This window comes from Plutella xylostella, chromosome 4, assembly GCF_932276165.1.
Source record: "Plutella xylostella chromosome 4, ilPluXylo3.1, whole genome shotgun sequence".
In the NCBI taxonomy this organism is placed as follows: Eukaryota; Metazoa; Arthropoda; class Insecta; order Lepidoptera; family Plutellidae; genus Plutella; species Plutella xylostella.
Window position 1 is genome coordinate 7,444,509 of NC_063984.1, and position 14,820 is coordinate 7,459,328.

Consider the following 14,820-nt stretch of genomic DNA (forward strand, 5'->3'; position numbering starts at 1 on the left):
TCTGCAACAGTGTGACTAAAATTCAGCTAAATAGTGGGGAAAAAGAAATTTTGTTGCATTTATCCCACAAAAATGAAGAGTTGTAGCAACTCGACAGCTATTATTCTACTTATTAGTCGATTAATGAGCACCACATCGCTGTTACTGCACCCTTAGTGTAGAAGCTGCAACAAAATTGCTATGACAACCCTAAATTGGGTACAGTTTACTTTTACTCGACTTTTAACCTACTATAATAAGCTTCTTGGTTACAATCACTCGACTTTCATAGCACTGAATTGCTGTATAATTTGTGCCCTTTTCGCGTCGAGACAGCGCTGCCGTGACCATTATTCGACTAATTACGGGACTTTTACAGCACATATTAGCAAAACAGGAACGTGGCCGTTACCTTTATTGCACATATTTTTGCTACTTGGGTACTGGCTGAGCTTGGAATTAAATATTAAAATAAAAGTTAAACCATAGTGTCACTAAGATTTTTGAGATATTTTTATCATAAGTCTGCAAAAGTATTTAGAACCCGTACCTACACGGTATTGGGTTGGGATTTTAATAATTAATAGATGTATATTCTCACAGATACTTTAATATTATGTTGTAAAATCTATGTACAAAAACAAGTAAATGAACATTTAGCACCAAATCACAAAAAAACTTTTATAATTACAGAACAAGCACTTAAAAACTCTCATGTTATAAAATCGTTATCTTACGCACTAAGTCTTACTTATTTACAATAACTTATTACTCCACAACACACGAACATTCTTAACAAAATAACAATGGTAGTATAGGTAGTAATGGTTACAACGATCATTTATTATTTAAAAAAACGTAGTGTGCACGAGAATACCAACCCCCTACGTGTGCTCTTAGACGGGGCACAAGACACGCACGTCAAGACTTGACAAAAAACTTCCGTCGCACTCACTCTCGAAGCCGCATCAGTTAGCCAAAACTTTTGTCACGTCTTGGCGTGCGCGTCTTGCGCCCCGTGCTAGATCTTCTCTTTGCCTTATATTTCCTACGTCCGGCGCACCCCGGCCAGTCAGCTACGTACGCTAATCTGACTAGCTAGATAATATTTTTTATTATACTCGTCGAAATATAATAGGCCCGTTTGGAAAACTACTCAAATTTGCTATTTACTCTTGATTTACTTGATGAAATACATAAAAAGACACATAATCTGGCTTATTATTTAACGGCCGAAAGGAGAAATAACTTTTAAAGCACCAAAAGTTACTTATTGTTTAGATTTTTCATGATTTCGGTTTGACACCAGCTGTCATCCCATATTATTATTATTATTAAATACTTTTTTGCACAATAATAAATTTATGTACATAGGCGAACTTAATGCTAACACCATTCTCTTCCAGCTAACCTTGGGTGTTGTGGAGAAAGTTATAGGTAGTGCGAAAGACTGAGAGGAAAGATAATTACCATACATTTTGGAGCTGTCCAAACGTGCCTATTATATTTCGACGACTATAAGACACGCTAAGAAATTTATTAAAGATCCAACAACATGTTTTGTATAGGGATTCTCTCTGAAAGATCGCATCCGGAACGAAGTAATCCGACAGAGAACTAAAGTCACCGACATACTCGTAGCTCACCGAGTTAGTAAGCTTAAGTGGCAGTGTACTAGTCACATCTGTCGAAGAACCGATGACTGATGGGGTAGGCCGCGACAAGGCAAACGTAGTGTGGGACGCCCTCCGGCTAGATGGGGTGACGACTTGCGAAAGGTGGCTGGTTATGATTGGATGCGGAAAGCTAAAGATCGCATCCAGTGGCGTGCTTTGGGAGAGGCCTACGTCCAGCAGTGCACTGCTATAGGCTGATGATGATAGGGAAATTCATTGATACTAAAAACTTTCGAATACCATTCATCTTCTTATCGTTTCGACGACAAACCAACAAAGTCGCTAAATAATACATGGCCAGAACTGGGCCACTGATACTAGCTGATAGCGGTCATTCACAATAGGTTTATGAAGAAAAACTATAAAATCACTTTATAAATGAAGCAAGCATGGCAAAATAGCTTTTTATATTGTGGATTGATCTTTCATGAGATATTACCAACACGGTGCCCTATTATTGTATCTAAACGAACACACCCGATTTAAATATTACGCCGCTAGTTACATTCAATTATAGCAATAAAATATCGTACAAAAATAATTCTTACGGATTTTTTACTTCTGGAATGAATATGGAGCTTATAAACGATAGTAAATAATTCGTAAGAAATTAAAGTTGAGTGAGGTAGTCAGATATTCTGGTAAAAACGATAAAATCACTAACGATAACACATATTACTTCTTAAGCTGCGTACAGACCGGGCCAACGAACGGCCAACGAACGCCAACGGTTATCCCAACGATGGATATTTATCATACATAATACAGGGCAAATTGCAGAAACGAAGGTCAACGAAAAACGTTCGTTGGCGTTCGTTGGGCCGGTCTGTACGCGGCTTTAGATAAAACATTAACTGTTCGGATATAAAAGCCTGTTATTTTCACATTTTACTCTATAACTTAGAAGTAAATCTCTAAAACACTAATTAAGATAAAACTACTTGAAACATAATAATTGGTATACAACTTAATATGTTCAAAAATATGTATGGCATAAGATAACTTGTTCTCACCTATTATACAGGATCCAATGTTATTAGTGCACTTCCCGTCGGCGGGTTAGTGGGCCCGACTACCGAGCTTACTATTTAGTACTTTTATGAAAACAACTCTGAAATAGCAAAAAATAAACAGCTATTTCATAGTGCTTATACCTACACATCCAAAATGTAAGCTACAGCTGTTTTTTCGTGATTTCAGATGTGATCTAAGGTAACGAAATATAAAAAATATACCTACCTACTAAACGCCTGGAAACTCAGGCAATTAACTTCTGTTCAATGCTATCATAACCACATCGTCACCATAACTCCACTTCAATTTAACTATACCTTGTTTCACATAAATAGTCTCCTAAAAGTTAACGGTACTGACTCTCTCTTTATGAAAATTCGGTACAGCATCCACTTCTTACCGTGCCGACAAACACTTGAGCTAGGGTTTGCCACGTGTCAAATTTAGTTTATAGTCTATCCAAACCCTACCGTCCGTTCCTTCGTCATCTAGCCCTTTTACCTCCCGGCAGCCAATTGGCCTGCACCGCCGACGCCGTCACGAGATACGCCCTAGTGGTATGCAACAGCTCGGAGTAGACGAGCGCGGGGGGGCGCGCGGGGAGCAGGGCGCAGGCGGGGTGCAGTCGCGCGGGCACGCCGCCGGCCGTCACGTAGCGCGCGCCGCCCACTGCCGCCGTCTCGCGCAGCCACGCGCAGTTGCTGAACAGGCCTGTGAGTAGGCACTTTAGCACCTGAGGAATTGGGTGGCATGTAATAAACGGGGTTAAATGAAGGTGGACGAGGATGGCTATTTAAAATCAAATAAATGTAAGAAAAAAAACTCGAATAGGGATTGGACATAATTATAACGAGTTGTGTTCACTATCTTTTGGATGTGCCGTTTAACGTGGGACACCCTGTACAAGAAAGCTCAAGGGCAATCGCACGGCCAGCCTCTTTTATATCTCGATTTTCAGGCGGGAGAAAGCCGTAGCAACGCAGCTCTCACCTTGTAAGCATATTAAAGCATTACGGCTATGCTTTATGTGAATAGAGTACCTGTTCATGAGCTTGCCCGCAGCTAGAGACGGTCAGGTTGAATCTCTGGCAGATCTTCAGTAGTTGTTGCCGCACTTCGCACGCGTAAGTTAGGTTCTTGTGATTCAAGTAGTTTTCTTTGCACCATTGCTGAAAAATAAAATTCAAATATACTGTACTGTCATCGCTAGATACGTTTTACTCCTTAGGTGAGACCCATTGGTGAGTTGCGTGCCGTCGTCCCAAAGCAATTGACTTTTTTTGAACAGCAACAACGCAACAGACCAATGGGGCTTTGCCCTTAGTCTGCTATAAGGCCTTAAGTGAGAAGCAGTATAAAAATTCAACCATATTCACAGGTCAATAGAAGTTCCCAATGTTTTCCCTAATATTCTTATTTCAAAAACATTATATTAACCAACAATATTTTGTAAAATTAAACTCACCTTCTTTAGCGTAGCTTTGCAGAAGGCTTTGAACACGTTTAGCAGCGTGATGTGGTCGCCGAGCGGCGATACGAACTTCTGTTTCACCTTCAACGCCTCCTCCCTCTTGTGCATCGGCGCGTGGAACACGTTCTCACTCGACAGTATCGCCACTAGACTTAGCGCCTGTAATCAATATTTACGACTTCAAAACAGTCCAAAGCAGCTGGAATGACTTTATGTGGGTTTTTTGGCGAGTTTCTGTGAGATGGTTTATATTTACATTTGTAAATATATCTAGGTACCTATCTATCTATTCTATAGTTATAATGGTGAACTATATCGTATTTGGTCAGGACAGACATTTTGGGATAATCCTAAAATTCCATCAAAAATATTTGTAGAAAATATAAGTAGATATGGTGCGTACCTCGTCCAAACAATCGTACTCCGGAGCACTCAAGAGAATTTTTGAATATTTCGGGTCAATGGGGAACGCCGCCATCTTTTTGCCCAAAACAGTCAGCGTCGGTGTCGTGTCCACGTTCTCTACAGCTCCTGCAAAAAGAAGATAAATGGATGGTTATAATGGCTTCAAGTTGGAATTCTCATGTAAGTACCTACAAAACAAGAGAACTAATTGCACACTACGATGGACGTCAAACTTGTTAAAAAAATGTTCTATAATAATAATTGCACTCGTAATAAAACTATAATTTTACCCAGTTCCCGCAACAGGTTCAAAGAAGTCCTGACAGAGTCGGCGGGCGGCGCGTTGATCAGAGGGAACGTGTTGGGCTCCACGCCCATCGCGATCAGCGACAGAATCGTCGGCGCTAGTGGACACCTGTAAGACGCCATTGTTTTAATTGAGCTTCAGCGCAGAATAATCTGACATCAAATAATCATCAACAGCTCATAATCTTTCACTACTGGCCATAAGCTTTTCTTCTCCCATAGGCTACTAAGATGTCGGGCTAGAGTTCATAATATCAACTTCAATTATGTATCATCAACATAATGCCATAGAGACCTATGTCCACTGTCCAACAGTGAATGAATATATCCTGATGATGGTGACACAAGAGCAAATAAACAAAAAAAACAAACAGCCAGGTGGCCAGTAACAGAATACCTAACAATCTCGGGCGCATTATGCGCGGCTCTCCCCTGGAAGTCCTTGGCCGTGTAGAGGCGGTAGGCGCGGCCGGGCGCGTCCCGCCCCGCGCGGCCCGCGCGCTGCCACGCCGCCGCCTGCGCGCAGCGGCACACGCGGAGACGCTCCGCGCCCGTGCCGCCGCACCACGTCCTGTGGGGGAGGTGAGTTTCTTAATATGGATAAATGTTCGTTATAGCCATCTCCGCAACAACACTTGATGACGATGATGATGATGGTGTCCTCCACGACGTGTCCGTCGACGGCGACACTTAACAACGTGCAACAACACTTACCAGGGGCACTAAAAACTGTTGAACTTCAGTTTTTTATATCTGTGGCATCGTGGCTTAGAAGAGAATGTAGATTTTATGTCTTGTTTAAAAGTCATAAGTATATTTAGAGTGATTTGAACTATTTCCTAAAAATATTGCTATCGTTAACGGAAATCTATCTCTGGAATTTATGTTTATTCCAACAGGAAATCGGTGCGCGGTGAACCTAAAACCAAAACAAAGAAAACACAAACCTCTCTTTCACCATCCCGGTGTCGATGACGCACTTGATGCCGGGTATGGTGACGGAGGCCTCGGCGATGTTGGTGGCGAGCACCACCTTCCTGCTGCCGGCGGGGGCCGCGCGCCACACCTGCAGCTGCTTGCCGGCCGGCAGCCCCGCGTACAGCGGACACAGCTTCAGCGGCGGGCCGGCCGCACTCTGAGGAACGTGAATGGTTTGTTGTGTGGTAATAGGGAGACTGGAGAGCCGCGGCGAAAGTCATGGACAGAGGACAATACCTCAGGTGTTTGTCCCCAAGCGAAAGTAAAATGTTTGTAAAGTTTAGAGATACTATAGGTATACATATAGCAATATTTTACAAAGTGTAGGTTTTGAATAAGTAAGAATTCGGTTTTCAAAATTTAGATTGTTCAATCTTCAAGACTAAATAAAATAGGTACACATCAAGCTTTGCTCCAAGAGAATGTATTTACAACAATACTCACTTTAGCTATCTGTTTGATGTTGTATATAACACTCTCAATTTCTTCCTGGCCAGTCAAGAATACCAGGAAGTCATGGCTGTAATGAAAATATAAATTAAGTATTATCGTCCAATATTGTAATAATAGAATACAGCATATGTTCTAATTAAAATTTGATCCTGTGCCACAATAATAAAGTCTATGCATCAGCCAATATGGGGGTGATGGTATAAATGAATAACTTACTTGGATGGCATAGTGGAATGGAGCTGGAATATTGTGCATACAGCCGCATATGCATAGTCCTCATGTGGTGATTTTGAGTGGAAAATAGTGACAGGATAGGTCCGCCCTTCCAAGTAGATCACAGGACAGTTGTTGAAGTACTTACTGAATGTATCAACATCCATCGTGGCAGACATTATTATGACCTACAGGAAAGGTAGAATATATTTATTTATTTTGTAAAATTATAATAAGTTTTCATAATATGTTGAATATTAAAAATAGAATATTAGAAGTTCAGCAGCTTTCAATACCTTGAGAGGAGTTAATTTCTTCTCAGTCCTCTCTTTCTGTGCTATCTTGATGATACCGAACAGGACATCAGTGCTGACGGTGCGTTCATGAGCCTCATCCAGCACCACCACCGAGTATGCCTTCAGAAGGGGATCTATGATGGCCTCACGCAGGAGCATACCATCTGTCATATACTTTATCTTAGTCCTAGGACTTGTCACATCTTCAAACCTCACTGTATATCTGAAAAATTACAGATTTTAGTTTTGTTGATGGATAATAATCATGCAATGGAATCTTGGTATTTCCTAATACAAATGAATGAAATTTTCTCTATATGAAGATTGCATTCCATGCTTTGCCTACTACTGTACCTTGTTACTATAGTAAATTGAACATATTATTTAAGTAATACATCTTATAGCTTACTTATCCTTCTAAGACAAAGTGTAATATAGTTAGTTTACTTATAAACTAACCCAACAATGGATCCCACTTCGGTTTTAGATTCAGCAGCAACTCGGAGTGCTATGGTGATGGCAGCCACTCTGCGGGGCTGTGTGATGGCGATGGCCCCTGCCCCCTCCAGGCGCGCCCCATGGATAATCTGTGGTATCTGTGTAGTCTTGCCACTGCCAGTTTCACCAATAAGAATCATTGTATCATTCTTTCTAATTTCTTCAAGGATTCTAAAAAATATATTTAATTTACATTATAATAAGATTTTCAAAAAGGACAAATAGTAATTCAAGCCAAGAAATCAATCTATAGTAATTAAAGAGGAATATGGTATTGTGGATTTAGTAAGCTGCAATACTGAAACTTGGTAAGCATACCTATTTCTCACTGCATACACAGGCAGCTTCTTCCTTGCTTCTTGTAGATCTTCAGAAATTGCCGTCTTTTCCACTTCATGGTCACTCTTTTTGACATTTATATCACCGTTATTAGGTGAGATTTTGATGTGAGTTGCATTCAAAGGTGTCTTTGCTTTCTTTATGTTAAGCTTATTAATGGATAAAATATGTTTTCTCTTATTGGCAGACTTTGCATTTTCTGCACTGATTGAAGCATATTTAGAATCCATTGTATTTTAACATATTATTACCATGCTAGTGGTAGCGAATTTATGATTTTATCCAATGTGTCCAATATTTATTCCCAAGTGGTTTTTGTAACTCAAATAGCCTAGGAATTATTTCCCGTCACACTATACACTTCGATGAAATATTTAGATAATAAAATTATCATAATTCTTACATTTTGTAGCTGAAGATACAAATTATATTCAAAACAAATCTTCGTTTGGAGGTTATGTTATCAATGCAAGACTGCAAGTGAAATTTATGTGAAAATGTCAGTCGGACAGTCGGACAGAAAACAAATTTGGGATGGTCTGTGATTTTTAGGAATAAAAATATATTTAATTTAAATTTTATTAATTATTTTTATTGCGATAGAGGTATTGAAAACATATTCATCTCAGAACTCCCGACCTCCGTTTAACTTCTTTCTTCAAAGTTTCTTCATGACAAGGTTGATTTGAACACAAGGAACATCAAATCCACCCCAATAAGCGCTATTATTCTGAGCTTCGGACAAATTTTTGAATCTGTGCAAAAAATTACATTTATTCACAGAGTAGTTACATTGTTCTGTTCTGAAGTTTCTGTAAACATTAAAATATTATTAAATTTTTCACTGTAAAATTTAATAAAGTTTTATAAATAAATATGTTGCATCAGGGTTTTAACTAAAGATATACATCATCGTCATCATCTGCAAAGTATCCGGTAAAAGATTTAGAAAACAGTTACGATTTTCATCCTTGTCTAACCTATACTTACTCTAAAAACTTTCAGTTTTAGGTATTCCTTCGCCATAATACAAATAGAATGTTTCATAAATCCATTAAGCGAGCTGTTCTATCTCATAAAACTTTGAGTAACTTTCGCCAATATTCAAAAACCATAAAACAGAAACATCCTTTGAGAAAGACATTAGATATTATCAAAGGTGATTTTCCCTCAGTATTTGGGAAAAAAGACAATTACCTTGAACATGCCGATATCGTAATTATTGGTGGAGGTATCATCGGGTCATCTATTGCTTATTGGTTGAAAACTAGAGCTGGAAGAGGTTTATCTGTAGCAGTTATAGAAAAAGATCTAACGGTAAGAATCACGAAATTTCGTCATTTATTTATGTAACGAGCTACTTTTAGACCACAAGTGATACAAAAGTTATAATTTTGCAATCAGGTAAGGCATTACCTATAATTTTAACAAATACCTAACTCATTCTCCAACAATATGTTTTCAGTTTAAGAAAGCTCAGCAGTCATCTACATTTTCTCTAAATCAGCATTTCTCACTCCCTGAAAATATATTACTATCCCAGTATGGTGCAGAGTTTTATAGAAATTTCAATAAAAATATGTTCAGCAATGTTGACATAGAATATTGTCCTCATGGATACTTGGTACTGGCTAGTGAGAAGTATGCAGAGAACATGCAATACAATGTGACACTGCAGCGGGAGCATGGAGTGAGGAATGAGTTGCTCTCACCACAAACTATTAAGAGGAGGTACCCATGGATTAATACTGAAGATGTTGCCTTAGGTTTGTATCCCTTATCCTAACACCAACCAAGACAGTCATTACCAAATATCTAAATCAATGTCAGACATTTAACACAACACAAAACCCAAAAAAAAACACTTGCTGCCACAAAACATGGCTTATAATAATATGTATATAAATAAATATGTTAAGTGCTAGTATTTTTCTTTGAATCTGTAAAAATTGTTTTGTCAATGAAGTTTTTTTCTATTCCTTCTTTCATACTGTATAAAATCAAAACTGCTATTATTCCATGCAATTTTTATTTAATCATATATATTTCATTCACAGGATGTGTTGGCACTGAATTAGAAGGAACCTTCAATTCCTGGTCAGTACTAAATGCTCTCGTACAAAGATGTAAAGATATGGGTACTGTCTACATGGATGCTGAGGTGACAGGCTTTGAACTGCAATCACAAAGAGATGTGATGATGGAAGGGGTTCCTCCGGGCAGTTTCAAAAGAATCTACAAGGTACAATACACTTCACCAGAAGGGAAGGAAATGGACATTAAATTTGCTTCTTGCATATTGGCAGCTGGTGCAGAATCTGCAAATATTGCCAAGATGGCTGATGTTGGTATTGGTAAAGGACTTCTGTCAATACCACTTCCTATAAAAAGCAGGTAAAGTCAAACCTACACATATCACACTCCAACTTCGCTACACAAAGTTAAACAGTGATTTCTGATAGGATATTGGAATGAATCATATTATAATTTCAGGAAACAAAACATCTACACATTAAAGGGTGACGAAAATCCAATCGGTATTGGGACTCCCTTGATTCAAGATTCAAGTGGTTTGTGGTTCAAAAGAAATGGCTTAATGAATGAAACCCTTGTTGGACATCTCCCATTGTCTACTGTTGATTCAAATATTTCAGAGCAAGAGTATTTCGATACAGTCATCAAACAACCACTCGAAAATAGAGTGCCTGTTTTAAAAAATGCTGAGGTAAATATTATTAAGAAAAAACCAGCATTGACCTATTTCTGTTTGACTGTTGCACATGCATAAAAATAGTGCCCCTACATATGTTCCCAGCCCGGCATTAAAGGAATCTCAGAGTAGTGGAGGTTAATATAACATATAGCTAAAAAACATAGCAAGTGATTTGCTCGCAACGAATAGCATTCGCTTTATGAACGCGCAAATGCTGCTATAATTATAACGCGACGCGCCCTCGCGAGCTTAGCTCGCAAAATTGGATAGCGTCTGCCCGCGGCCGTTGCCACGACGCTACTGCTAGAAATAGCGGAGCGGCTCCGCTATTTCTCGCAGCCGCGAGACGTGGCGCGCGATAACCGCGCAGGCGATATTCACTTGCTTTGTAGCGTCTCGCTCTCTCAACGGTGCAACGTCGCGCGACTCGCGTGTGAGAGAGCGAGACGCTGCGAAGCTGCAAGCTTCACTACGCAATAGCGCTCCGCTATCTGCTGAAATTAGCTCCGCAGTCGCGATTTGGCAACGGCCACGGGTGGCCGCTATGCTAATTGTGCCTCGCGCAACGTTACGAATTACGATCGCGTTGTTTGTTTTGTTGCATTTGCGTGCTGTAAATAAATATTTGTAAATATACATAATAATAAATAGTTTAAATAGTAACGTATTAAAATAGGTATAGTGTTTATTTAGGTTTAGTGTAAAATTGAAAATAAATAGTGTTTGTGTAAGTGTAAATAGGTACTTTCTAACGGACAATTTGGTTCTGAGGACAATTTCGTATTTTAAATGTTTTGTGATTGTGTGTGATTGAACTTTGACTGGACAATTTACCTATCTTTACTTTACGTGTGTTTTCGTAAGTGGATGAAACATTGAAAGGATATTACTTTGTGGTTTTAAAGTGTTTTGTGTTTGTAAATAGTTATTGCAATTAAAGAACGTTTGACAATAATTCATAAAAATGAAGAGAAACAGTGATGTGCCATTATGGAAACAGTGATGTGCCATTATAGACAGTCCTAAGCCTGTAAAGTATGAAGGAAAGTTCATTGGTTTTTTCATAAATTTTTTTTTTTGCTCTTCAATATCGTTATAACCTAGCGGATTAAATAACCTGCTATAAATGTGTAACATAGCGTCTGTAGCGTGTTATCAAAATGTAGCCGTTTTTCCCACCACTATCTCAGAGCATGAGGACACTATTGCTATGCGACAGGAATACACAAATAGGTCAATGCTGGTGTTTTGAAACAGAGACTGGCTAGTGCTCTTACATCAGTGAGAAACCCTAGTTCAGCTCTAGTATTTGTCACTGAACCAAAGTAGAAGATAGAAATGGTTAAAGACTGATAATTACCTGGACTTTTTCTGCAGATCATCAACACAAGTACAGAATGCACAGATTACAACACATACGATGACACTGCTATTGTTGGGCCACACCCATATCACAACAACCTAGTTATTGCTGCTGGATTCGGAGGGTTAGGTATGTCTAATTGTGTTACTTACATTATAATTTGGTAAGACAATGGACTTGTAGTATATTATTCTGCCTATAAATTCCTCTTTTATTATTATTCATCAATAATAATTGGTTTTTTTTCAGCATATCAACACGCACCTGGCATCGGAAGAGCTATAGCTGAGCTAATTATTGACAGCAGATACATTAATATTGAATTAACAAGGCTTCATTTTGATAGGTTGCTCACTAGCGAATCTATGGTAGAGTTAAATATTTATTAATAGACATGATGGAGTTATTAAATTATTGTTGTTAACTGAATCTCCCTTAATTTATTACAAAATTCATTCTGGGTTTGGTTCCGCTTTAAGGCTACTGGCTGACTTGCTGCTACATGCTTAACTGTGGTCTTAGCCCTGTGATTATATGTATAATCTTGTACATAATAACGGTGGAAACTATACTATAGTCCAACCTGTCCAACTATAAAGTCCTGACATTAAAGAGTGCCATTTTGCAGACTTTCTATCTCTATCAGTTATTTAGTGGTTATTTACATACATTTAAAAAATAAAATACCGTTTGGCAATGGCTTTTTAACGGTTTTGTCCTTTAATGAATACATCAATTAAATATGGTCTCAACTTCGTTTTGAGGACTTTATAGTTTTACTGTTGACTCTTCTTCATATAAACATCGAAAAAATTACTAACTTCTTTATTTGAAATAAATAACTTACAAAACAAGTAATAAACTTGACTATGATATCATTACTTGAACTGAGCAGGAGAAGGGGCACCAAATAGAGCTCCTCCTTGTTTTGATGCCACACGTGACGGAGCAAAGCCAAGAAGCTTTTGAATGTTTTGCCTGAAATAATGAAATAGGTACATTATAATGTTAGTGAATCTAAAAAACAAGGTATAAAATATTGCATTTTTCAAATTATTACTATTAAGTAGAAATGGTGGTCTTATCGTGTAAAGCAATGTATTTAATAAACATGCTTACCTAATGCTCATGGTACACAAAATGTACAAGAATATGAATGAGCAGTCGGTGTAATCATCTCCTGGCAAGTTCCTGTGACTAAGTCCTTGTACCCAGGAAATTGGATAAAATGGCAGTTTAGCTACTACTCTTCCATCAAATCTGAAAATTATAAAAATAAGTTTTGAACCTAAAACAGGATTAAAAGTTGCACATTCATGACACATTCCTGTGATGATGTCCATGTTCAGTGGACAATGTTTATCCTATACACTAATTTAGCTTCAGGTAGTGTAGATTTGTGTGTGTACTTATTCTAAACTATGGGAACTGAACATGTAAGTATACAAAATAAAAAAATCTATAGAGTGTTGAACATTCCATTTGAACTTACTTAAATGCAGACATTGCACATCACACATAAAAACTTTAAAAAGTACAAGAATCATTTTCTAGCTAAAGGCTGGCTCAGAGCTACAGGTGGAATATACAACTTTTGTACATGCTACCCTATTTTCAGTGTACAGCTAGCATGGATTATATAGGTTTAAGTCAATATAATAGGTACTTACATACTGTTAAACATGCTAAGCAAAGCAGTGAAGGCAAATCCAATAGCAAACATTGACTTCATTTTTACTAAAGACAAGTCCCTGTTGTTGTTCTTTAATCTTTCCTCTTCACGCTCAATCTTCTTCTTGTGTTGCTTGTCCAGTGAATCTCCATGTGCTTCCTTCCGTTTCTCCACTAAAAATATATAATAATAAAAGTTATACTCATATTATCATTCTTCTCGAAGATTATAAAGCAGAAAAATAATGTAATATTTAGTTCTTACATTTTTTACTCTGTCTCTCCACTTCCACCTTAAGTTTCTGATATTTTTCAGTACGATAAACAAGGATCCATGTTAGACCTGAAAATTGAATAAATCTTTTTTTTCTGACTGTATAACTTTTTACACTACATCAGTATATCTATTGTGATGAATTCCCGGTATCCTGCATCAGGAACAAAGATATTGATGCCGTCAAAACCTTAATTTCTTTAATTAAAATTTAACTCTATGAGTGTTTCCTCAAATGTCATTTTTAGCTAGCAAAATATATAGTTTGACAGCGTTAAAATTATAATTTCTGCCTTCAGAATAGCTACCATTGTAGGATATTTATATGGGGTTTGTGTCTTAGGTAAAGTTGGCATTACAAGTTGGAAAATTCACTATAACGAAAGACTATCAGACACAGTCATGCCTTATACCTAGTATTCTATTTAAAAATACATTATTTCTCACTCAGCTCTTAATACCTATGTTATAAATTGGTAAAAATAATTAAGATCTCCTAACCTTCTCCTAAGAATGCCGTGCATATAGAAATAAAAACTATTAACAAAGAATCACTCCACATGGCGTCAATAGATCATAAAAGGACACCGAACACAATATTTAACCAGTTTTTGATTTGGTTGAAAATAACTGAGAAGAAGTAAGAATAAAATTTTCGATAAATTTTGCAGAAGTGAGTTGATCGAGTTGAGTGACAAGCTGTCAAGCCATCAAGCCAAGAGATTTACAAAGTATCTACTCTGTGGTGATAGGTGGCGATCAATCGTGATCACAGTGAGTCTGTTATTATTCGGAGGTCACATACAGTGCATGTACAAGTTATAGCGAATACGAATAGCCAAGTGAGGTAGCATAAAATAGAAACAAATAAACTGACGTGTTCGTATAAATGACTAAGGTTCAAGTTTTTACCTTTACAGTACCCAAAAAAAAAAACTATTGCTATATGCTCAAACTCAGAATAATAACAGCCTCGATTCATGGTCACAGATAAATTCATTCACTCAATTCCAGTGTTGCCAATCTGAGGAGAATATCCCAAACTGCGAAGATTTTCAGTCCAAAATGGGAATTTGTGGGACATGCATTTGTACACTTAGGTATATCCCATTCCACGGCGAAAGATATCTGACTTATTACATTCAAACTATAAATTTAAAGAGTCTTTAGA

General features: G+C 37.8%; 3 protein-coding genes across 3 annotated transcripts; 1 reads left to right on the top strand and 2 right to left on the bottom strand.

Moving 5' to 3' along the window:
• Positions 1-2,499: 2,499 nt before the first annotated feature.
• LOC105398630 (ATP-dependent RNA helicase DHX33) lies at positions 2,500-8,120 on the bottom strand. Its single transcript, XM_048631182.1, has 12 exons — positions 7,608-8,120; positions 7,251-7,460; positions 6,792-7,014; positions 6,499-6,683; positions 6,274-6,349; positions 5,799-5,986; positions 5,249-5,422; positions 4,836-4,960; positions 4,544-4,671; positions 4,135-4,299; positions 3,710-3,838; positions 2,500-3,402 (listed from the first exon to the last, which is right to left on the bottom strand). Exons 1-12 carry the CDS (start codon positions 7,856-7,858, stop codon positions 3,154-3,156), a joined length of 2,103 nt encoding a protein of 700 aa, XP_048487139.1. The 5' UTR covers positions 7,859-8,120; the 3' UTR covers positions 2,500-3,153.
• Positions 8,121-8,445: 325 nt separating this feature from the next.
• On the top strand, positions 8,446-12,133 carry LOC105398621 (FAD-dependent oxidoreductase domain-containing protein 1). Its single transcript, XM_011570768.3, has 7 exons — positions 8,446-8,564; positions 8,634-8,945; positions 9,094-9,394; positions 9,686-10,022; positions 10,122-10,353; positions 11,719-11,833; positions 11,954-12,133. The coding sequence occupies exons 2-7, from the start codon at positions 8,667-8,669 to the stop codon at positions 12,091-12,093; spliced, it is 1,404 nt and encodes a 467-aa protein (XP_011569070.2). The 5' UTR covers positions 8,446-8,564; positions 8,634-8,666; the 3' UTR covers positions 12,094-12,133.
• Positions 12,134-12,513: 380 nt separating this feature from the next.
• Positions 12,514-14,353, bottom strand: LOC105398610 (calcium load-activated calcium channel). Its single transcript, XM_011570757.3, has 5 exons — positions 14,151-14,353; positions 13,641-13,718; positions 13,375-13,549; positions 12,824-12,964; positions 12,514-12,682 (listed from the first exon to the last, which is right to left on the bottom strand). Exons 1-5 carry the CDS (start codon positions 14,209-14,211, stop codon positions 12,583-12,585), a joined length of 555 nt encoding a protein of 184 aa, XP_011569059.1. The 5' UTR covers positions 14,212-14,353; the 3' UTR covers positions 12,514-12,582.
• Between the last annotated feature and the right edge of the window lie 467 nt (positions 14,354-14,820).